The sequence below is a fragment of the Mastigoproctus giganteus genome, chromosome 10, assembly GCF_048544385.1.
Source record: "Mastigoproctus giganteus isolate SK-2022 chromosome 10, ASM4854438v1, whole genome shotgun sequence".
Taxonomy (NCBI): Eukaryota; Metazoa; Arthropoda; class Arachnida; order Uropygi; family Thelyphonidae; genus Mastigoproctus; species Mastigoproctus giganteus.
Window position 1 is genome coordinate 18297582 of NC_143584.1, and position 24093 is coordinate 18321674.

The 24093-nt window shown below is 36.7% G+C and overlaps 1 protein-coding gene across 2 annotated transcripts in view; it reads right to left on the bottom strand.

Moving 5' to 3' along the window:
• The window catches only part of TH1 (negative elongation factor complex member TH1), a 157035-nt gene that overhangs the window by 76837 nt on the left and 56105 nt on the right, over nucleotides 1–24093 (bottom strand). The window contains exons 8-10 of one of the 2 annotated variants that reach the window (XM_090383793.1): nucleotides 19599–19731; nucleotides 5382–5430; nucleotides 1963–2075 (exon numbers count right to left, since the gene is read on the bottom strand). In XM_090383793.1, the coding sequence (XP_090239919.1) occupies nucleotides 1963–2075; nucleotides 5382–5430; nucleotides 19599–19731 (295 nt within the window). Of the gene's footprint in view, nucleotides 1–1962; nucleotides 2076–5381; nucleotides 5449–19598; nucleotides 19732–24093 lie in introns of both variants that reach the window. The other variant, XM_090383792.1, reaches the window with a different exon arrangement.

The window sequence follows — 24093 nt, forward strand, 5'->3', positions numbered from 1 at the left end:
AAATCTCTTTCAAAATTGAGAAATGTACAGATGGGTAAGACAACCAATAATTGCACAATAAAATTTTAACTTTAAAAGAATAAATAGAAGCAAGCTTTTTTGTGCCATTACAGAAAAGTGGCAACCTGTAACTTGGAATTATTTTTCCACAGGAACAAATAAAATTTGTTCCTGTGGAAAAATGAAATGAAAGTTACATACTATATAATACAAAAATTTTATTAATAAATTAGATACATGCTATACTCCAATATATGGTGCACCTTTGTAATTGGCTGTCAAAATGGGGGAAAGAAGTGATTGACAGGTTGTGACTCTGCCCGCTGACTGCATCCCCCTCTTCGTTTCAGGTGGACATCGCGTGACACAACGTTACTGGAGCGCTGAATGCAAAATTAGTTGAATATACTGTACTTTCATTTGAATGCTGGTTTCTATTCTGTTCGGTGCTTTGCTGTTCGTTTGCTGGTGTTAATGTTACTTGCCACGTGGTCCTGAGTTTCTGTGTTGTTATCCCATTCCATCCTGCAGGTAAACTGTTTCTTTGTTTTTTGCTACCGTGTGTTGTCATCAAATTTTTTTATTTTTTTTTTATTTCTTAGGTTCTTTTTGTGTTTTGTGTTTTCTTTTTTGCCTTTGTTCAGTCCCAAGGGAGTGAGAAATGTTACATATTAACCTAGTATTCTGTGAAAAAAAAAATTCTATGTTGCGTTTTGTGGTTATGCAAAAAGCAATTTTATTGTTCGTTGCACGTGTTAATTGACTTTCGTTTCTGTTTAGTGAAAAAAAGGTTAGATTTTTAGGACTTCGACAGGGATTCAAACTAAAATTGGTCGTTGGATGAGAAACAATTATAACAAGCATCATGTTTTTAATCGACTTTCATTTGTGTTTAGAAAAATAGTTAGGTTTTTACGCGACTTTGGGAGGGATTCAAACAAAAACCGGTCGTTGGACGAAAAAAAAATTACAATGGTGTCATTTTTCACTGACCTTAGGTTTTTAGGTTACTTTGTAAAGAGGTAACCTAAAAACCTAACCATTTTTCACTAAACACAAATGAAGGTCGATGAAAAACATGATTCCCATTATAATTTTTTTTTCGTCCAATGACTGGTTTTTGCTTGAATTCCTCCCAAAGTCGCTTAAAAACATAACCATTTTTCTAAACACAACTAAAATAATTTTACATAAAAATAACAATTTTTTTTTTCAAAACGAAACAAACTAATTGAGACGCAGACCAATTTTCACTAAATAACTTCTGAAGTCGCGTAAAAAGGTAACCAACTTCGGGAGTTATTTAGTGAAAATTGGTCGTTTACTGCATCTCATTAGTTTGTTTCTTTCAGAAAAAAAAAATTACTGTATTATTTTTATGTATAATTATTTTAGTTGCTGCTCCGAAAAAATTGCTGTATAGCTGTTAATTTCATTATTTTTAAGCTCTGCCATACTGTTATGTCATGTGACATTTGCCACATGCAGTCGTCGAGAAGAAGAGGGGGAACGCAGCGAGTGGGTGGAGTTACGATCTGTACGTCACTGCTTTCCCCCTCTTCTTCTCGACGTGAATTTCAAGGGGGCACCATGTTCTGGAGTATTACCTAGATACATAAAAATATTTAATTTATATATCTACCAACAAATTTATTTAATAATGATTTTACTGCCAACAGTAAAATTATTATGAAAGTTAAAATCTCATATTTATATTAAGCATATTTAAGTATCAAGAAGTATATGACTTGTGAGAAAACATTTTTCAGAATGCTAACAGACATGATACAAATACAGAGAACATATTTTGTTATACATCTTACACTAAATGGAAGCAGAGAGCAGTGAATGGAGAGTAAAATATTAAAATGTACATGACAAACAGAATTAGGTTAACTACATATGGTCGATATTAGCAAACAATTTTAAACATTTCTTCAATATTAGACTAACTTACTATACCTTTTTATAAGTTTCATAAACACTTGCAGCATATGCTAATAAGAAAATATATTTTGGCTTATGCTCTGGATTCAATTTGGCACCAGGTCTGAAGAGTGCTTCCATTAATAATTCTAAAATATAAAAAGAGTAAAAATAAAAAATGCAGTTTATCATATTATAAAGATAAATATTGAGCAAGGTTTTGTACATATTTGACATATTAGTTATATTTAAAAAAAAAAACAAAAAAAAAAAAAAAAACCACATTTGATTCTAACTGCTGCTAAATAAAGATAGGAAAGTAACAATGAAAAAATTCATACAGGAGTAACAGTAATAGTATAGCCATATAGTGCAATTAAGCCATGCCACAGGCTTTTGGTTGCCCTGTCTGAGGGGAAAAAAAAAAAAAAAAAAAAAGTAGATAAAAAATACAAATTATTTGTTTTCCTCCTCACATAAGTAACTATCCAGTTGACCGCTGAATTTATTCAGACTGTCAGCCTCAGCTACCTGCAAAGGCAACTTGTTACAGCAATCAATGGCTAAAAGAAAACATCCTACAATCTAAACTAAACCTCTTCCCCTGTAATTTGAATTTATGCCCCAGAGTTCTGGAATTCTCTATAACAGTGAAAATTCTGCCTTCATTCATTTTACTAACCCCTCTCAGAGCCTTATAAACCTCAATTAGGTCACCCCTGAAGTGCTTGGCTCTGTAGCCCACATAACTCACTAAGTCTCCTTATATGACTGCCCTTTTGCCGATTTCACCATGTGTGTTGCTCACTTTTTGGACCCTTTCAAGAAGCTCAATGTCATTTTTCAGGTGAGATCTCCATACTTGAACACTATTCCAAATGTGGTCTTACGATTGCCTTACACAGCGGGATTAGGACCACCCTATCTCTACAAGATAACGTTCAATAAATCATCGACAGGACACCATGAGATTTCTTGGCTGCCTATTTACATAGTTCAGAAAACTTCATATCTGCCTGTATTATAACTCCCAGATCCTTTTCATCCTCTACTGTTTTTAATTCAAACCCACCAAGCATATAATTTATTTTGGGGTTGCTAATCCCCAAGTGTAAGACCTTGCATTTTTCTGCATTAAAACATAGCTGCCACTTTTCTGACGATTCTTGCAGCCTATTCAAGTAATCCTGAAGGAGCACTGCTTGGTACCGATCATTAACTACTCTATCAAGCTTTGCATCATTTGCAAATTTTGGCATCGAGCCTTCCATCCCATCGTCAATGTTATTTATGAAAATCAGAAACAAGAGTGGTCCAAGAACTGACCCTTGGGGAAACCCACTTCTGACTTTACACCAATCTGAAGAATATCCATTAATCACAACCCTCTGCCTTCTGCCCTGCAGCCACACCGCAGTCCATCTTAGAATGAATTTTTCCAGTAATCCCACCATATTACAGCTTATACAATAACCTCTCATCCCTTAACAAAACCATGTTGTATGTTATTCAGAATGCCATATCTATCTAAATGTCCCTGGAAAATCTCAATCATGCTTTTAAGATTTTCTCAACCACTGAAGTCAGACTAACCCAGTCTGTAATTACCAACTTCACTCTTAGAACTTTACGTATTGGTGATAGGCTGGCACTTTTCCAATCCAAAGGAATCTCTCTCTCTCCCAAGTCCAAAGATGCCCTCATAATTAACTTCAATGGTTCAATACACTCCCTGGTGGTCTCTCTCAAAATTACTGTCATCATCATCAGCCATTTTAAATCCACTGCAGGATGAAGGCCATTCCAGCAACTTTCCAATTCCTTCTGTTCTGTGCAATGGCCATCCATTTACTACCCACAAACTCATGAATTTCATCTGTCCATCTTCGTTGTTGTCTTCCAGGTTTTCTCTTAGCTCCTCTTGGGTACCATTCTGTTATTTTCTTAGTCCATCTGTCATCATGTCTTCGAACTATGTGTCCTGCCCAAGACCATTTTAGTTCTTTAGTTTTGATAAGAATGTCCTTTACTTGAGTTTTCTGCCTAATTCACGTGTTTCTCTTCTTATCTAACAGTCTGATTCCCAATATAATTCGTTCCATTCTTAGCTGTGTAGTTCTCAGCTTCTCTTCCATTCTTTTGGTGAGTGCTCAAGTTTCACTTCCATGTCATGGTGGGGAGTATACATTGGTTCCTTATTTTAAGTTTCTGACAAATCGGGTTATTACTCCTCAGTATGTGATTATATTTCCTGAATGCTATCCATCCAAAATTTATTCTTCTCTTGACTTCCATCCATTTATCATTATTATAGCTAATGACTTGTCCCAGATAAGTATATGACTCCACCTTTTCAATTACTGCTCCTTCAATCATTATATCCCTTTCTATGGCATACTTGTTCAACATTACTTTTGTTTTAGCCATATTCATCTTTAGTCCAAAATCCTTACTAACTGTGCATAACTGATTAAGATTTTCCTCCAATTCTTTGGGATCGTGGCTTATGACCACAATGTCATCTGCAAATCGTAAATGGTTTAAGTACTCTCCGTTCACATTGACTCCTTTCTGTGACCAGTCTAATCTGAAATAGAAAGATATTGGGATCTATCAGTGTTTTAGACTGAGTGTCTGATAATACACAGAATGCTTGTTCCCCTCTAAGCCCCAAATTACTGAGTATATGCCATCAACTCCAGGAGTCTTACTTGCCTTTATGTTCGAAAGTTTTTCTAATAAACAGTCATCTGTAATTTCGAAATCACTAATTTCATATAACTCAGCCTCACTTGCACAGCATCTTCTCAGCATGAAGGGTCTGTCTTTCTTCAAGGAATTAAAGGAAAATTAATAATTACCAGTATTACTTTAGAGTGGTCACCAATGGCAAAAAGTTACTAAAACTCAGCATGGGCAAAGAATCACCGAAGTCCAGTTTTCAGTATAGATAATACTGAAAACTGTTACAGTACGTTTCTGGTCCGGTTTTATCAAGAATGTTAATGACATTGCACAAGTCTAATAAAATCATGCTAAGAACAGGCTTCTGTGTAGGAGTCGGAAACAATTCTCTGTGGCAACGAATCTTGATATATGATGTTTTTTTAGTCAGACAGAACTTGAGTGTGACTGCCAACTGAAAAAATGTTTTGAAAAGGATTGTACCATCCCAAATGCAAAGAATGGCTGTTGTAGTATGATGGTTGGGCACTTAAAGAGTTAATCTTCAACCACATCAGAAGTGGTGGATGCCCTGCAACAAGAAGATAAAAAATAATAAACCAAACACAGCATTGCACCAATGTCTGGTGTCCTACACCAGACATTGGTGCAATCCATGTTGACATGTCACTAACAAACAAGGCTGCCACTCTTAAGTGAGAAAAAGTTTCAGATTTGTTGGTCAGTGTTCATACAAAATAAATAAATATAGCACCAAAAAAAGTACCTACCTAAAAACTGTGGAACACGAAGAAATTCTACTGGAGGTGGTTCTGGAACCTGGTACATTTTATAAAGCTATAACAATGGTAAATATATATACATAAGCAATTCTATTAAAAACACAAAATAATATAAAAAAAAATAATATAATATGGTTAAAATTATATTACAGACTAAGTTCCATAGCAATGGTAATTATTTAAATGAATTTTTATTGATTGCACGCTGCAGTATTAATTTACCTTGCTGTGTTGCTTTTGGATGACAAATTTTCATGCTAGAATTATCTCTGATTTTATGTGCAAATAAATCACAGATCTTCACAGATAAAGAGGTTCTGCAACAGTTAAACTCAAAAACTGAGAGAAGTGAGTTAGTTTAAAAAAAAGTTTTTTATATTCTGGAACTACTATATAGGCTAGAGGAGTTTAAAACAATCATCAACCATATTTGGTTCACTAGTTGAATTCACTTGATTGTTAAAACAATCAAGTGAATTCAACTAGTGAACTTAATTAAGTGCATGTACTAATGAACCTCTGTACTGACCACTTGGCTACATCAATTAGTCAGATTGACACAAGGATTTTAGGGGAAAAAAACTATATAGTAATAGTATTTGTCACATAGTGTAAGGAAGCCACAGGCTTTTGCTGCACTGGCAAAAAAAAAAAGAAAAGAAAAAGAAAAACCCAAGTAGATAAGAATACACAAATTATATGCTTCCCTACTCATACAGGTAAGTATCCAGTTGACCTCTGAATTTATTCAAACAGTCAGCCTCAGCTACCGACGACTTGCTGGCTAAAACAAAACAATCTAATCTAAACCTCAACCAATGTTATTTGAATTTGACTTTTAGTACTGGAATTCTTTGTAACAATGAGAATTCCACCTTAGTGCTTCAACCTTAATTTATTAGTGCTATTTGTATAAATGCATATTATTTTTAATTTTATTTAACTTTGAATTTTTAATTTTAATTTTAGCAAATCAAGATGTCAAGGAAAAGAAAAATTGATTTCGAATGTCGTGTCTTCAATGAACTTTGGTCGATTCATTATTTTTTTATAAGGGACAATAACCGATGTACCTGCCTTATGTGTAAGGAAGCAGTTTCTGTGTTGAAAGAATATAATTTGAAATGGCATTATACAACAAAACATGCCTTAACTTACAATAAACTTCAAGGAGAGTTGTGAAACAAGAAATTACAAGAGCTGAGCTTTGATTTCAAGAGGCAACAACAACAGATGACATGTTTCATTAATCAGAATTTAAATTTAATTAGAGCTAGTTTGCAAGCATCTCAAATTATTGCTGAAGAAGGGAGGGCTTTTACTGATGGCGAGTTTTTGAAAAGACTGTGCCTATCAATTGCAGAAGAAATATGCCCTGATCAAGTTAAGCACTTTGCTGCTATTAAGTTTATCAGCGTCAACTTTAGCAAGAAAAATCGAAGACTTGTCTGCTAATGTTAAAGATCAGCTGAAACAAAAAGTTACAGATTTTATAAATTTTTCGATTGCAATTGATGAAAGCGAAGATATTACCAACACAGCACGGTTACTCATTTACATATGCTGTATAAATCTAAATTTTGAGGTAACAGAAGAACTGGCTGCATTTGAAAGCTTGAAGAATAGAACCTCTGGTGAAAACATACTTTATAGCGTATCAAAAGTGTTTGAAGACCTGCAGCTTGATTGGGAATTGTTGACAGCAATTACGACTGATGGTGCAAAGAATATGGTTGGAAAAAATATTGGTTTCATCAGTCATGTTAATAAATATTTTGATTCCAAAAACATCGAAAGACCTATGCAATTTCATTGTTATTCATCAGCAATTGTGCGGTAAATTTTTGTCTCCGAACTCAATCATGTCGACTATAATTAGCATTGTGAATTTTATACGCAAGAATGGCCTGAACCATCGTCAGTTTAAAATTTTCTTGGAGGAAATTGAAAGCGAATATGGTGATTTGTTGTATCATACAGAGGTGCGATGGTTGAGTCGTGGTAATGTGTTAAAAAGATTTTTTCAACTCAGAAATAGACATACAGTAATACCCCGACTTACGCTACCCCGACTTATGCGAACTCGGAGTTACGCGGTTCTTGATTTTTTCGTTTGGCAACGCTGCCGCCCACTATCTTCAAGGTCGTTTTTCATATGTTATCGATATCCGGTGCGACGGCGGAGATTGAGAGCGAAAGATGAACAAAATTCAACTTTGCTGCTTTTATGTTTTTTATATCAGTGAAGGGGAAACACATTTCACCATAATAACGTAAAAACCAACACAATTCCAGCTATCGGTATAATCGCAAATGCAATTAGATCGAGTTTACTACCAGTTTATAACAGATTTCACTAGCAGAAACGCAACTGGATTTTTATTGTTTTATGGTAGTAACCCCTAGAAATGTGAAGTGTTAATAGTGTATCTCTGCCTTTATGGTGTTGTTTATTCAGTTGCTACATGCGCGCAGCTTTGTTTATGCGTATCAAGTGTGCTCCTCGTTTTGTAATTGTGCTTTATTCCCTAAAAATTAGTAAAATTAAAAGGTGTGAAAAGGAAGCGTCCTGGTGAAGACACTGCAGATTCAGAGAGAAAAAGAAAAGCAATTATCGATAAACAGAGGCGGACTGGATCAAAAATTCTTACCCGGGAAAATTTATAGTGGCCTCACACTATGGTTTATGGCCAAAATCACACTGGCCCACCGGGGTTTCCCCGGTAAGGCTTATGGCCAGTCCGCCTCTGTCGATAGAGAAAAAATATGAAATTGTGAAACGCTTTGAGCGAAATGAAAGACCATGTGATATTGCACGTGCTACAGACCTAAATGAAGCAACGGCGAAAAGCACATGACAATTGCAAACTTGACAGGTTGAAAATTGAAAAGATCTCAATTGTAAAGGGCTTAAAAATTTTAGAAAACATAGACTCCAACGAAGAATGCGTTATAGCTACAAAGCAAGGAATAAAAAAATTATTAGCTTGCTACGAAGAAATTCTGTGTGAAAAAAAGGAACGCACTGTGTCGTCAGACGAATTTGTTAGATTTTATGAAGCCATCGACATCGAAATAACTTTTTAACGTAAGTCATTTGTTTTTTTAATACATATTTTGTATTAATATGTATAAAGAACTGCAATTTTATTAATATTTTTCTTCTAAACTAGTGTTTTTGTTAGTCCTTGGTCCCAATTAAGCAAAATTTATATGTATTTATATGCAAAGTTGTACCCCGACTTACGCGAATTCAACTTACGCGATTTTCGTCGGACCCACCTATCGCGTAACTTCGGGGTATCACTGTATTCATGAATGAAAAATTAAAACCAGTCCAAGAATTAACAGACTCTAAATGGTTATGGGAACTTGCATTTTTAACAGATATTTGTGAACATTTGAATATTTTTATTCAATGTATATTTGAATATACATTGAATAAAAAACTTCAAAGTTGCGATATACTTGTAAATGACTTGTTCTACAATATTAAAGCATTTCAGACAAAATTAGAATTATTTAAAAATCAAATTGAACAAAATAATTTTTCCCATTTCTTGTGTTGCGAAAGTTTATATAATAATATACCCAATTGTGATTTTTCTACCGACAATTTTGTCCGAAATCTTGAATTATTGATGGAAGCATTTGTTGATCGATTTGTTGATTTCGAAAACAATATAAAATTATTTACATTATTTCAGAAGCCATCTGATGTAAATGTTTCACAAATAAATAAAGATCTACAATTAGAAATCATAGATCTTCAAAGTAACGATAACCTGAAAACATTATTGAAAAATGAAACATTAATTAACTTTTATAAAACTTTGACAGAAAATGAATTTCCAGAATTAAAAAAAATTAGCAAGAAGAATAATTTCTATTTTTGGTAGCACTTACCTATGGGAACAAACATATTCAAAAATGAAATATATAAAATTCAAACCTCGATCAAGAATGACAGATGAACATTTGCAAGACTTTTTAAGGATGCTTCTACTATTAAATCTAACATTTCAATTATTGCTATTGATTTGCTATTTCTGTAATATCAAATGTGATTACAATAATAAAAATTGTAATTTTTAATATGACTATGTCTTTATTTACAATAAATATCCCTTGTTTATAATTTTTTATAGTTTTTCTATCTTGTACACCCCATTTGACCTGGTGAAGTTGCTAAAATTGCACAGACTCCGGCCCGCCATTTGTTATGAATTTTATATGTGGCCCTCCGATGAAAAAGGTTGGGGGCCCCTGTGCTATAGGATTCAGGCCCGGGCTGTTTCCTGGCCAGCTAACAGTTGTTTTTTTTTTTTTTTTGATTTGGTAGTTGTTGGCGCATCGGCTTCTGTGGCCATATTGCACCTCCCAAGGTTTTTGCAGTACTTTTGATCCAAGCCCGAGGCGGGAATCGAACCCGCGACCTTTGGGTTGCCGGGCAGGTACTTTACCCACTCGGCTTGCCCGGTCGGCGCTAACAGTTGTAATGGACCGTTCTTCCAACCATTTTTTCACCTGTAACAATTGTAAACACATTACTGTTGAACCTCTAATGCAGAAATAAAGCTAAAGTAACTACAGAAGTGCCTACTGACACTTTTCGCCCGATGACAAAGAGCAGAGTCGTCCCGAAAGATGCAGTTACTTGGCAGGTTGAAATGGCTTCTAATGGTTGGCAGCAATTTGCCTTCCAATACAGCCAGGTATCCATAGGGAATTTCACTGTAAACACCATAAAGTCTGGATGGTATTCTTCACCACATCTATGGCAAATCGTTTGTCTCCCATCAGAGCCATGCAGGTTGAATTTCTTCTCATCTGAGAAAATAACTGACTTCCACTGCTCGGGCGTCCATTTGACATACTCCTTACACCAAATTAATCGGGCCTTTTTCATTTTTTGTGTGAGGAGGGGCTTCTTCTTAGGATGACAGGCTACAAGTCCATTTTTGAAGAGGCGTCTTCTGACTGTTACTGCACTTGCCACCACTCCTGTATGTTCTTCCCATTCTCTTTTCAGCTCTGACGAAGAAGCTTTATGGTTTTAAGGCATAATTGCTTCAAAATGCAGTCCTGTTTTGGCGTTGACTCGTTTGTGTCCAATTGCTTTTTTCCTATCAGCAGAACCAGTTTCTTGAGTTTGGAAAGAAATCTACTCACTGTCGACTGATTACAAGACACTCTATAGGCAATATGACAAGAAGAACATCCTTACTCACGTAAAGCAACAATATCACTCTTTCTTTGTGGCGTGAACTGCATGTAACTCACCATCCTGACACGAGCAAGGAATGACTGCAAATCTTGCAGAGCTTGCTTATATAGCTGAAAGTAACAGCTGATGCAATATTATGTCATCACTTACACGTGTCAATCTTATTGATGCAATCTGTAAGAAATATTGCCATACACTTAGGTTATTCGGAACAATTACAATTTTAAAGGGTCATGCACTTTCTTTGAACACCAGTGTACATATAATACATTTTGCAAACAGGAATAAAAGAAAAAAAATTGTTGCTAGCTAAAATAATAGTATTTAATGAGTATAAAATTAGGATCACCTGCTATCATTCATCCACTGTTTTAAAATTTATTTCTTTATATTTATTTATATATATTTAAATACTATACAACAATGTTTGAATTAACTGATATTGTTAGTAGTTCACAAGTTTGTTTTCTCAAAATCTGTATTTCAGTATTAACTGAAAAAGCATTTCTCATATGCCAGCTGTTTTTTCTATGATCCCATGCAGCATCATGAATATCATGGTACAGGATCTGTTAACATGAAAGAACTAGAGTATTCCAAAATGATTTGTATCTGAGATCTTGGTAGTTAAGGGAAAAGATGTGAAATTCAATATAAGCACAAGAATTACAGTAGATTAGGTACTTCTGGAGCTGTATTCAAAAAAGCAATACATAACAGATTGAATACATATGATTTATGGGAAATTTAAGGGATTAATCTTGGAAACTACATAGACTGGAGGCTTCACTGCTTAACTATATTGCAGGCTTGAAGTGGTGGAACCCATGTTTAGTTTCCAGAGTCAAGTTCTGGTCAAACCTTCCCCATCTCTTCCATTATGTAGTATGACTGATTTCTTTTGAGGTTATGATGGACATCATGGTGAGATCCAATCTTCCTTACATTTCGAGGGTACATCTCTAAAACGGTATTTGCAGGCTGGCTGCTAGTTAGTACACCAGACCGAACCTATTGGTAACTCTCTAGGAGGCTTCCAGATCGGCTAATGTATAATCATGCTACCTATATTCTGCCAGATGGTGACTGGAGGGAGTCCGAGTAAGGCGTATACAGGAGCATTGTCGAGGCCACATTATGTGAAGGATCTGGGTATATTCTTAGCATGTATACGCCATATCCAAAAATTTCATTACTTCATACAGCATGTCCCACCCACTTTTTCTTACCATTGAATACACCATGAATTGTCAAACTAATAGAGTAAGCTTATCTGCAAAAAGATCTAAACCTCCCAAACATTTCCTAGTCCATTCACAAATATACGTGGTCTCAATTCTAATCTCAACGATGTCCATTTCCACTTGTAGTCTGCCAAACCCTATGAATTTTTTCTGACAGAATCTCAATTATCGGTTGATTCAACCACTGCTCATCTCAGTTGCCCAAATTATTCGCTGTACGATTCCTTTCATTTCAAAGGCAGTACTTGTACATATGTCCGTTCCGATATTCCCCGTCAAAGACTTGGTAATATGAAATCTCCTCTGGCTTAAAATCTCTCTACCTCATTCTGTCAAATTCATCTGTTGTCTCTACCGTTCTCCCATCTCCACTAATCACTTGGAGCTCTTTGACTTCCTCTCTTTGCAACTAGACTTTCTCCAGTCCAACTTTCCTAACAGTGAGGTAATTTTCCTTGGTGATTTTAATGTTCACAACTCCAGCTGGCTTCCATTCTCTAGTCACACAGACCGAGCTGATCGAGATGCTGAGGCTTTTGCAGTTACTAATGACCTTGCACAGATTGTTCATTTACCTACCAGAATACCAGACAATCCTAACCATACAGCCAACACACTTGATCTTTTTCTCACAAACCTTCTAAGTACACGGTTGAAAAGTGAGGGGTCCTTTAGGCACCTCAGATCACAACTTGGTCTCTTCTCCAATGGAGCCTTTATCTCATGGCTATTTCAAACCTTGTATTGTTTGGCATTACAAGAATGCAAAATGGGATGACCTGCAAGATTTGTTTTCTTCTTTTCTTTGGTCGGATTACTGTTTCAAAACTTCTGATGTCAACATTTGTTCAGATTGTGTCAGTGAAATTATTCTTGTAGGAATTGAATCCTTTATACCACACTTCACTTTAAAATCTCGTCCTTTATCTAAACCTTGGTTTTCCAATAAATGTGCTAAGGCTGTTCAAGAGAAGAATGTTGCATATCATAATTGGCTTGTTTTCAAATCTTCAGTTTCATTTTCTGCCTACACCAAAGCTCGCAAAAATTGTAAAGCAATTATCAATCAGTCCAAACTACATTTTGAACAGGCTAAGAGGAGTAGAAAACTTGCTTCTTGCCCCTAATGGTAGCCGAGCATTCTAGTCTCTTGCCAAAGCTATTGGCCGCAACTTTTGCCCATCTCTGCTCCCACCTCTGTCCAAACCAGACAGTTCTGTTGTCACTTCAGCCAAGGATAAAGCTGACCTGCTAGCATCCCATTTTTCTTCCAACTCATGTATTAATGATCTTGGTAAAATACCTCCCACCATTCCCAACATGCTCTATTCAATGCCCCCTGTGGTCTTCTGTCAAAAGGCTGTGAGAAGGATTTCGACGAATCTTGATGCTAAGAGAGCTCCAGGTCCTGTGGTATTTCTCCACTTGTTCTCAAAACCTGTGCTCCTGAATTTACACCTGTTCTTTGCCGCCTTTTTTCTCTTTCTTATTTCAAAGTTGTTTTTCCTTCTGCTTGAAAATTTGCTCATATCCAGCCAGTTCCTAAAAAGGGTGACAAATCCCTCCCATCCAATTACCGTCCCATTGCAATTACTTCTACTCTTTCTAAAGTAATGGAGAAATCAATTAACCGCCAACTCTTAAACTACCTAGAATCCTCCCGTCTGATCAACGATTGCCAGTATGGACTCCGTCAGTGTCGATCCACTGGTGATATTCTGGCTTATGTTACCCATTTATGGACAAATTCAATGGAAAAGTTCAGTGAAACAGAAGCGGTTGCTCTTGACATCTCAAAGGCTTTGGATCGTGTTTGGCATAAAGGTCTTCTAAATAAGCTTCCATCTTATGGTTTGCCAACTGATTTTGGTAATTGGTTATCCAGTTTTCTCTCTGACCAATCACTGGGGGTGATGATAGATGGCTCTCTGTCTTCTAACTTCTCCACTAATGCCGGTGTCCCCCAAAGTACAGTTCTTTCCCCCACTCTTTTCCTCTTGTATATTAATGACCTTCTTCTATTTACCGGAAATTGTATCCACAGTTTTGCCGATGATAGCACATTGCATTCCACCTTTCGGTTTGAGAAACCTTGCCCTGCTCAATCAGCTTCAATTTCTCGAATATCCACTACCAATTCATTAAATGCCGATCTCCAGGTAATTCTTCAGTGGGGCAAAGACAACTTAGTTGATTTCAATTCTTCTAAAACTCAGTCCTGCCTTATATATCTCGCAACAAGGATTCTTCTGCTCCTATGCTTATCTTTGTCGACCCTCCGATTTCTAGGCAAGATGATGTATCTCTTTTGGGAATTACCCTGACTTCTAATCTCCCTTGGCACAAGCACATTACAAATATTGCTTCCTCTGCTTCTAAAAAACTTGGTTTTCTCTTTCGCTCTCAGCATTACTTTTCTTCCAAATAGCTGTTCACTCTGTACAAATCGGAAATCTGCCCTACCATGGAATATTGTTCCCACATCTCGGGCAGTGCCTCCAAAACCTCTCTCACACTTCTAGATTTCATTCAGAAGAGGGCAGAGTTAGGTTAATTAATGACTCATCTCTAACAGAGTCTCTCCAGTCGCTGTCTCATAGATGTACTGTTTCTGCTGTGTGCCTTTTCTACAGATACTTTCATGGGCACTGTTCGGCTGAATTGGCCTCTATAATTCCTGCTCTCTCTTTCAAAACAGTCCAAACAGATGCCGTCACCAGCCAACATCCATTTACTGTCCAACTTCAAACTCACAGAACCAACTTTTCATATTCCTCGTTTATTAATTCAACTGCTGTGTTCTGGAACAACCTTCCTTCATACGTATTTCCTGAAAATTACAGTCTACAGAAGTTCAAGTCTAGTGTCAACAAATATCTCCTTTCGTCTTCTCAACCTCCAACCCAAGCATGGTACAAAGTACTATGGGTTCTAATACCTCTCGTGTTTGAAGTTTTCATATATATATAAAAAAAAAAAAAAAAAAACATAACATTAGTGAAATACCACATAAGGAAGATGCCAAAATGAGTAATGAGTTTGTTAGAAAAAAAAAGAACGCACGGGCTTTTCATATTTTTGTGAATGACAAATTTATAAAACAATCGCAAATCAATCTCTGATAAGACCATAGAATGGGTTACACGGGAAAAAGCTGTCCGAGAAGTTATTGGCACAGAGAGATAAGAATGGGGACAAAGAAGTCTATTCATAAAATAAAATAAATTCTCACTTTATACTCTGAGTTGACAACATAAGGTCAGAGAAGTTTACAAGATAGAAAGAGAATAATATTAATATTAGTAGTGGCAAATGATACAAAAATAATCACCTATCCATCCTCTCCAACAGTTTGTCTAATCCTTCCTTGAATTTATTCAGGCTATCCACTTCCACAACTTAAGATAGAAGTTTTTTCTAGCAACCTACTACCTGTTGACTAGAGGAAAACTTATGCATATCTAATCTGCAACCATCCTTCATCAATTTGAATTTATGTCCCCTCATGTTCTGTGCAAGAGAAAGAATCCCATCAGCACCAAGCTTACTCAATCCATTCAAAGCCTTACACACCTCCAGATGCTCCAATTTACAGAAATGAAACCTTTCTTGGTAAGAACACCCCTTTGTTTATGTCACCAATCTGTGCTTGGATGCTTGCATTCAATGCATGAACCAAATGCATGAATCAAGTTTGTTTGCATTCAATCAGTTGACCATTTGGCTATGGCAACCATAAGTAAATATGAAAAGAAAAAGCAGCAAGTAAATCAAATTGGCAACTTAGATGATGAAAGTGAGAGAAGCACAGAAAATCCAGAACTAAATAGATACTTCCTTGCAATCTTTCAATCAAAAATACATTCAAGGCTGGTGAAACCAGTAAGCTTGATTACTGTAAAATAATTAATGACAGGCATAATTGAGGGACAAAATTAAAATAATCGATTATGGCATTTTTATAATTGATTATATGAAAATTAGGAGTAAAGGGGGAAGAGGAGACTACTGCTTTAGTGATAGCAGTAATCTAGCTTTAGTTTTGATAATAATGGATTGAATCCAGCACTGTTTTGTTTTTAGTTTTCTTGATGTCAGTTTCATAACTGACTGATTTGCATATAATCAATTATTGAAATAATCATCATTAATCAATCGACTATGCCCATCACTAAAAACAGTATTGTGATAACTGAGGCAGAACTGTCAGTGGTAGTAGTGGCATGTGATGCAAGAAAGCAAGTGTATGAGCTTATGCAGCATCAGCCAAAAAAAAAAAAAAAAAAAATCACACCATTCCCTCCAAATGCCTGTCCAGTTCCTCCTTAAATTTATTTAACCTATCAACTTCCGCAACGACAGATGGAAGTTTGTTCGAGCAATTAACCACCCGCTGCTTAAAGGCAAATTTCTGCACATCTATTCTATATCTGTCTTTTCTTAATTAGAATTTATGCCCCCTTATGTTCGTAATCTCAACAAGTGGAAGGATTCCATCAGAATTCAGCGTGCTCAACCCATTCAAGGCCTTATACACCTCAATCAGATCACCACGCAGGTGCCTAGTCTCCAGCCACTGCAATTTGCAGAACTTAAGCCTCTCTAAGAGGATCCCTTCATTCCCCTCACCAATCTTGTTGCCCTTCTCTGTACACGCTCAAGCAAATCTACATCCTTTCTAAAATGAGGCCTCCAGACCTGTACGCAGTACTCAAGGCTTGGCCTGATCATTGCCTTATACAGAGGGACAATCACCTCCTTTTTCCTGCCCTGGCAGCTTGTCTGCATTGCTCAGAAAACTTCATATCTGACTGCACAATTACTCCCAGGTCTTTTTCATTTTCTACCACCTTAAGTGTAGTACCACACAGTTGGTACGTTTCTCTGGGGTTACTTCTACCCATGTGCAGAACTTTGCATTTGTCAAGGTTAAACTTCAGTTGCCACTTCTTAGCCCATCTGCCCAAATTATCTAGATCCTGTTGCAGTAGCACACTGCCATTACTGTCATTAACAACCCTGCCAACCTTTGTATCATCTGCAAACTTCGACACTAAGCCTGATATACCTTCATCAATATCATTGATAAATATACAAAACAACAGTGGACCCAACACCGATGGGACTCCACTAATAACCTCAGTCCACGAAGAGCAGCACCCATTAATTACCACCCTCTGTCTTCTCCCACTCAACCATCCTTTTATCCATTGTAGCAACTTACCCTTAATACCATTCTGCTCCAATTTGTACAATAGTCTTCCATGCGCAACAGTGTCAAAAGCTTTCCTGAAATCCAAATATATGATATCAAAATTATTTTTTGCATCCAGTTCCTTTGTAACCACATCATAATATCCTATCAGATTTGTCAGACAAGACTTTCCCTTAACAAACCCATGCTGTGTCTGAATTATTGCTGCAGTCTTGTCTAGATGATCCTGCAGTGCTTCTTTAACCAGTGCTTCCATTAATTTTCCTGGAACAGAAGTTAAACTAACTGGTCTGTAATTACTCGTGTCACCCTTCGATCCCCCTTTGTGAATTGGGGATACCTTTGCATATCTCCAGTCCATGGGGGACCTCCCCTGAGTCCAAGGATGCTCTCATAATTATGGCTAAGGGTTTGCTTAGTTGCTTTGCCGCCTCCTTTAATATAACTGGATAGATCCCATTCACTCCAGGTCCCTTTCTTATGTTTAACTTCAACAATTTCTCCTCCACTTTGCTCTCAGCTATTACAAAATCATTAAGCACGCTGCTACAATTTGATAACCTTCTGCCATTTTCGAACCTTAATAACTCCTCACGTGTGAATGTAGATGCAAAATACTCATTCAGTTTGTTTGCTATCTGAGCAGGATCATCAACAATGGAACCATCGATATCAAGTGGACCAATCAGATTCATCCCCTTCCTTTTAGAGTTTATATAAGTAAAGAAATCCTTGCTGTTTTTCTTAGCACCTTTTGCCAAAGATTTCTCATAATCTGCCTTCGCCTGCCTAACCTCCTTTGTGACCTGAATTACAGACTAGCTTATATCTGCCATAGGCTTCTGAGTCGCTTGATAATTTATATGCATCCCATGCATTTTAATTCTCTGTCACGAGTCTCATTAGTTCATTTGATAACCTTGAACAATATTTCTTAATAGGTACGGAACGTTTAGTAGCATTTACGATTAATTCCTTGAATGCTTTCCACTTAGAATTTACTGTTGTTAACATCGTCAGTTGATCCCACTGTACAGAATTTAAAAACTACAGATGAAGTTTCTAGAGCTCTAAGTGCAGATGGTATTCACACAGTTATACTAAAGAAAGTGGCAAAATGAGTGCATCAAACCATTAGAATTAAATGGCTTGATGCACTCACTTAACTAACCAGCACATTCCTAGAGGAAAATTTACAATCAGCTTGGTTAATTTTCATGATACTAATCCTGACAAGCCAAAATTTAGTCTCATAATTCTTATAACCCACATAATTTACAGACTTGTAATCTTGATAATATGTATAACCTCAAAATTCCATTAACCAGTTAAAATGTATAGCATATGCAGCTGTACCACTAATCTGTTGCAACCGCATTATGAGTGTGGCCAACTTTGACAGTCCACTATTAACCTGGAATAGCATAAATTTTTTAAGATCCTCTTCTTATCCCAAAAATGTAGCACATACATTTACTGTCAGGAAGAATCTAACTTCAAAGGAATTAATTCTAGAACTAGATAAATGAGAAATTTTACTGGACTCAGGGTCGGTTCAAGGTTAATGGTGCCCTCCCCCCAGATATGAAGATTTTATTTTTTTTAGAATGATTAATTTTTCCAATTTGTACCAAGGATTATGGGACTAACGCCCTGTAAACCTTGCCACCCCTAGGCCAGTGTCTACTCAGTCTTACCCTAAAGCCAGCCGTGACTTGACTTTATTACTTTTAATGTACGGGTGTTATAAAATAAGTTTCCCTGTTCAGGAGACCCTAGTGTCAAAACGGTTAGAGTTAGCACTGTGAAAATCGGTGGGTATGTCATTTAGGGTATGGTGAAGCGATTTGTAGAAGACAAAAAATTAGTTCAAATTTCCGCCACCAGGTGTAAACGGCGCTGCATAAGCAAATGACATCCTGTTAGATAAAACAGAAAGGCCAACCGTTATAGCTCTTACAAAAAAGGAACGTGCTCTTTTAGTAAAAATTCTACCAGAATAATAGTAACACTAATGCAGCACTACATGAATATCAGAAACTTAAAGGTTTGTGTAAAGGACCTTTGACAATTAATAAAGAAATTTGAAGCGACCGGGGAGTTAGGTGTAATTCCAAGCAGGGGACGACTATGTATTGGAACAGAGGTAGTGGCGGTTGCAATGGCCTCCAGAACAGAATGCAAAACACTACCAGTCAGTAGTGCCAGAGGTGTATCAAGAGACTTGAACCTTCCCTGTCATCTCAAGTAAAGGAAAGCACATTTTAACTAATTTTTTTCTTTCTACAAATCGCTTCCCCACACCTTAAATGACATACCCACTGATTTTCACAGTGCTATCTCTAACTGTTTTGATACTAGGGTCTCCCGAATAGGGAAACTTATTTTATAACCACCTGGTACATATATAAGAAAATGCTAATTAACTTGTTGAATTGTATGTGCCATTTAATTTTTGAAATAATATAAACTGTAAAAGAAATAATACACAAAACTGTAGAGACAATTATAAGTCTTACCACTGTTATGTCAGCTGGATTCAAAGCATTTTTAGAAAGCATAGCTGATAATGCTTGACAGGCACGTGGAAAAGCTGCTGCTCCATTAAGAGCCATTGTAATGGGGGTTGAATCATGGCCACTGGCAGAGACCCTATATTTTTAAAAGAGTTCACAAAACATCAGAAGAAACATAGCATGCACAGATACACCTATGATAAATCACAATGCACAATATTTTTAAAAGAGTTCATAAAACAGAAGAATCACAGAGTATGCACAAACACAATTAGGATAAATCACTATAGACAATATTTGTAGCATGATTCTCCTCATTCCAGAAACTGTTTCTATTTCTCATCTGCTTCCACAAATTGAAAAGTTTGCAGCATAGAATTCTCCAAACTGGATTTCATTCTCATATAGAGTATATTTACCTTTGAAATAATTTGACCTCCAATTTTAATTGATAGTTTTTTAACGACATTTATTATGTGTTGTTTCTGATTTACATAATTGAATGTTATTCCATAATACTCAAAGTGAAAAAATATATTACCCCATGATTTAAAAATCACTGTTAATGAGTACTATAAAATAACACATCTCACCCAAAGCCTGCTTTCAAAAATATATTATAAAAAACAAAAAAAAAAACCCCAAAATTCTATTAATAATTAAAACTTTCAGCATTTTAAATGTGCTATCAAGTTTTCACTAATTATACAACTGCTCTCTCTCACTCTGTTTATATTTTAGGTAGTAGCATACTATAATATAATGCAGTACATGCAGAAAATGAATACGAAAAGCAGCATCCCTTTTGAGAATGGCTGTTTATTTGAAAGTAATTAGTAGAGGCAACTTTTCAATCAAAAGTTCACAATCTGTAGAAAATAAGATCATGCTGTTGTTGTTGGGTTTTTAGGAGCATTAGCAACTAAGGCCATATTGCTCCGTGGATATGCGGTGGTCATTCTCTGACCTTTCCGCATTCTTCGTATTTGGTGGTCACGGGCTCGAACCCCGGTCTAGATCAAGAAGCATGTGCTACGCACTGCTGCTCCTGCCCACCTGGCTACGGATGTGCCGAAGATCATGCAAAAAGACACTATTCTAAATATACACTGCCCCTTTCAAATGTATGCAGGTTTCTACATCACTGATTTGTTGATGTGTACTACAAAAATCACTAGAGTTGTAAATATTGAGAAAAAATTAATGACCGGGGGGGGTTATAACAATTAAAACCACAATCCACTAGGTCAAGGAAATTGACAGAGTGACACCAGAGAACTATAAAGACTGCAATTATTACAAAACTTAACATCAGTTATAGTTCACTTCATAAAATACCAACAAACTCCAACATAATATAAATGGCCAGGGCCAGATTTTAATGTCTGTAGGCCCTAGGCACTTTTATTCTGAAAAGTGAGAAAAAAAACGGGGAGTAAAATATTTCTTATACTGTATTAACACATTGACTGTGAATAACATCTTTTGATGTAATGCAAGTATGAGCAGTTGATTAGTGCATGCACATATAAACATGTATAACTGTTATCTCATGCTAATCTTGTTAAACTGACATGTTTCATACAAAGTTAAACGTACATTCTCCTGTTCAAAACAGTTGTACTCACAAATATCTACATGTAGAGAGAGGTAGTAAATAGTGGAATAAGTTTGTGGTGTGACATTTTAAGAAAATAGTGTGAATTTTAAAAGAAGACTAGTGAGCTTTATTCAATTTTTCATATTCTGATCTTAGAATAATTTATTGTGTTAACTGTGTTTGATGTGATTTAAAATGTCTGACAGATATATACAAAAACACGAATTTTTTTTTTTGGATGAAAACCCCAAACAAGAGAGGTATTAGAACCTATAGTACTTAGTACCGTGCTTGGGTTGGAGGTTGAGAAGATGACAGGAGATATTTGACATTAGACTTGAACTTCTATAGACTAATTTTCAGGAAATACGTATGAAGGAAGGTTGTTCCAGAAAACAGTGGTTGAATGAATAAACGAGGAAGATGAAAAGTCGATTTTGTGAGTTTGAAGTTAGACAGTAAATGGATGTTGGCTGGTGACAGCATGTGTTTGGACTGTTTTGAAAGAGAGAGCGGGAATTATAGAAGCCAATTCAGAAGAACAGTGCCATTGGCAGTATCTGATAAAAAGGCACGCAGCAGAAACAGTACGTCTATGAGACAGCAAGTGAAGAGCCTCTGTTAGAGAGAGTCATTAATTAACCTAACTGCCCTCTTCTGAATGAAATCTAGAAGCCTGAGACAGGTTTTGGGGGGCATCGCCCCAGATGTGGGAACAATATTCCATGGTAGGGCTGATTTGCGATTTGTACAGAGTGAACAGCTGTTTGGAAGAAAAGTAAAGCTGACAGCGAAAGAGAAAACCAAGTTTTTTAGAAGTGGAGGAAACAATATTTGAAATGTGCTTGTACCAAGAGGGATTAGAAGTCAGGGATATATCCTCAAAAGAGATATATCATCTTGCCTAGAAATTGGAGTGTTAGCAAAGATAAGCATAGAAACTGAAGAATCCTTTTTGCAAGACATAAGATAGGACTGAGTCTTAGAAGAACTGAAATCAACTAAGTTGTCTTTGCTCCAATGAAGAATTACCTGAAGATCGACATTTAATGAATTGGTAGGGGATATTCGAGAAGTTGATCGAGCAGGGCAAGGTTTCTCAAACTAGAATGCAATGTGCTACTGTCGACAAAACTATGGACAGGATTTCCGGTCAATGGAAGAAGGTCATTAATATACAAGACAAAAAGAGTGGAGGAAAGAACTGAACCTTGGGGGACCCCAGCATTAATGGAGAAGTTAGAAGACAGAGAGCCATTTACCATCACTCTCAGTGAGCGGTCAGAGAGAAAACTGGATAACCAATTACAAAAAAACAGTTGGCAAACCATAAGATGGAAGCTTGTTTAGAAGACCTTTATGCCAAACATGATCGAAAGCCTTTGAGATGTCAAGAGCAACTGCTTGTGTTTCACTGAACTTTTCCATTGAATTTGTCCATAAATGGGTAGCCGACCGAGCTAGCCGAGTGGGTAAAGTACCTGCCCGGCAACCCAAAGGTCGCGGGTTCGATTCCCGCCTCGGGCTTGGATCAAAGTACTGCAAAAACCTTGGGAGGTGCAATATGGCCACAGAAGCCGATGCGCCAATAACTACCAAATCAAAAAAAAAAAAAAAAAAAAAATCATAAATGGGTATAAGCTAGAATATCACCAGTCGATTGGCACTGACGGAACCCATACTGGCGATCATTGATCATACAGAAGGTTTCTAGGTAGTTTAAGAGTTGGTGGTTAATTGATTTCTCCATTACTTTAGAAAGAATAGAAGTAATTGCAATGGGATGATAATTGGATGGGAGGGATTTGTCACCCTTTTTAGGAACTGGTGGGATATGAGTAAATTTTTAAGCAGAAGGAAAAATAACTTTGGAATAAGAAAGAGAAAGGCGGCAAAGAACAGGTGTAAGTTCAGGAGCACAGGTTTTGAGAACAAGTGGAGAAATACCACAGGACCTGGAGCTTTCTTAGCATCAAGATTCGTCGAAATCCTTCTGACAGAAGACCACAGTAGGCATTGAATGGAGCATGTTGGGAATGGTGGGAGGTGTTTTACCAAGATCATTAATACATGAGTTGAAGAAAAATGGGATGCTAGCAGGTCAGCTTTATCCTTGGCTGAAGTTAAAGAAGAAAAGGAAAAGAAGAAAAGAAATCTTGCTGGTCATTCCATTTTGCATTCTTGTAATGCCAAACAACATGAGGCTGGGAATAGCCATGAAATAAAGGCTCCATTGGAAAAGAGACAATCACCAAGTTGTGATCTGAGGTGCCTAAGGGACCACTCACTTCGACCGTGTACTTAGAAGGGTTGTTAACGGGAAAAAGATCAAGCGTGTTGGCTGTATGGTTAGGATTGTCTGGTATTCTCATAGGTAAATGAACAATCTGTGTGATGTTATTAGTAATTGCAAAAGCCTCAGCATCTCAACCAGCTGGGTCTGTGTAACTAGAGAATGGAAGCCAACTGGAGTTTGGAACATTAAAATCACTGAGGAAAATTACCTCACTGTTAGGAATGTTGGACTGGAGAAAGTCAAGTTTCAAAGAGAGGAAGTTAAAGAGCTCCAAGCGATTAGTGGAGTTGGCAGAACGGTAGAGACAACAGATGAATCTGACATAATGAGCTAGAGAGATTTTAAGCCAGAGATGGTCGAAAAGAGGAGATTCCAAATGACCAAATCTCTGACAGGGAATATCGGAACTGACATATGCACAAGTATCACCTTTGAGATGAAAGGAATCATACAGTGATAATTTGGGCAACTGAGATGAGCAGTGGTTGAATCAACCGATAACTGAGATTCTGTCAGATAAAGTACACAGATTTTGGCAGACTGCAAGTGCAAATGGACATCATTGAGATTAGAACTGAAACCACGTATATTTGTGAAATGGA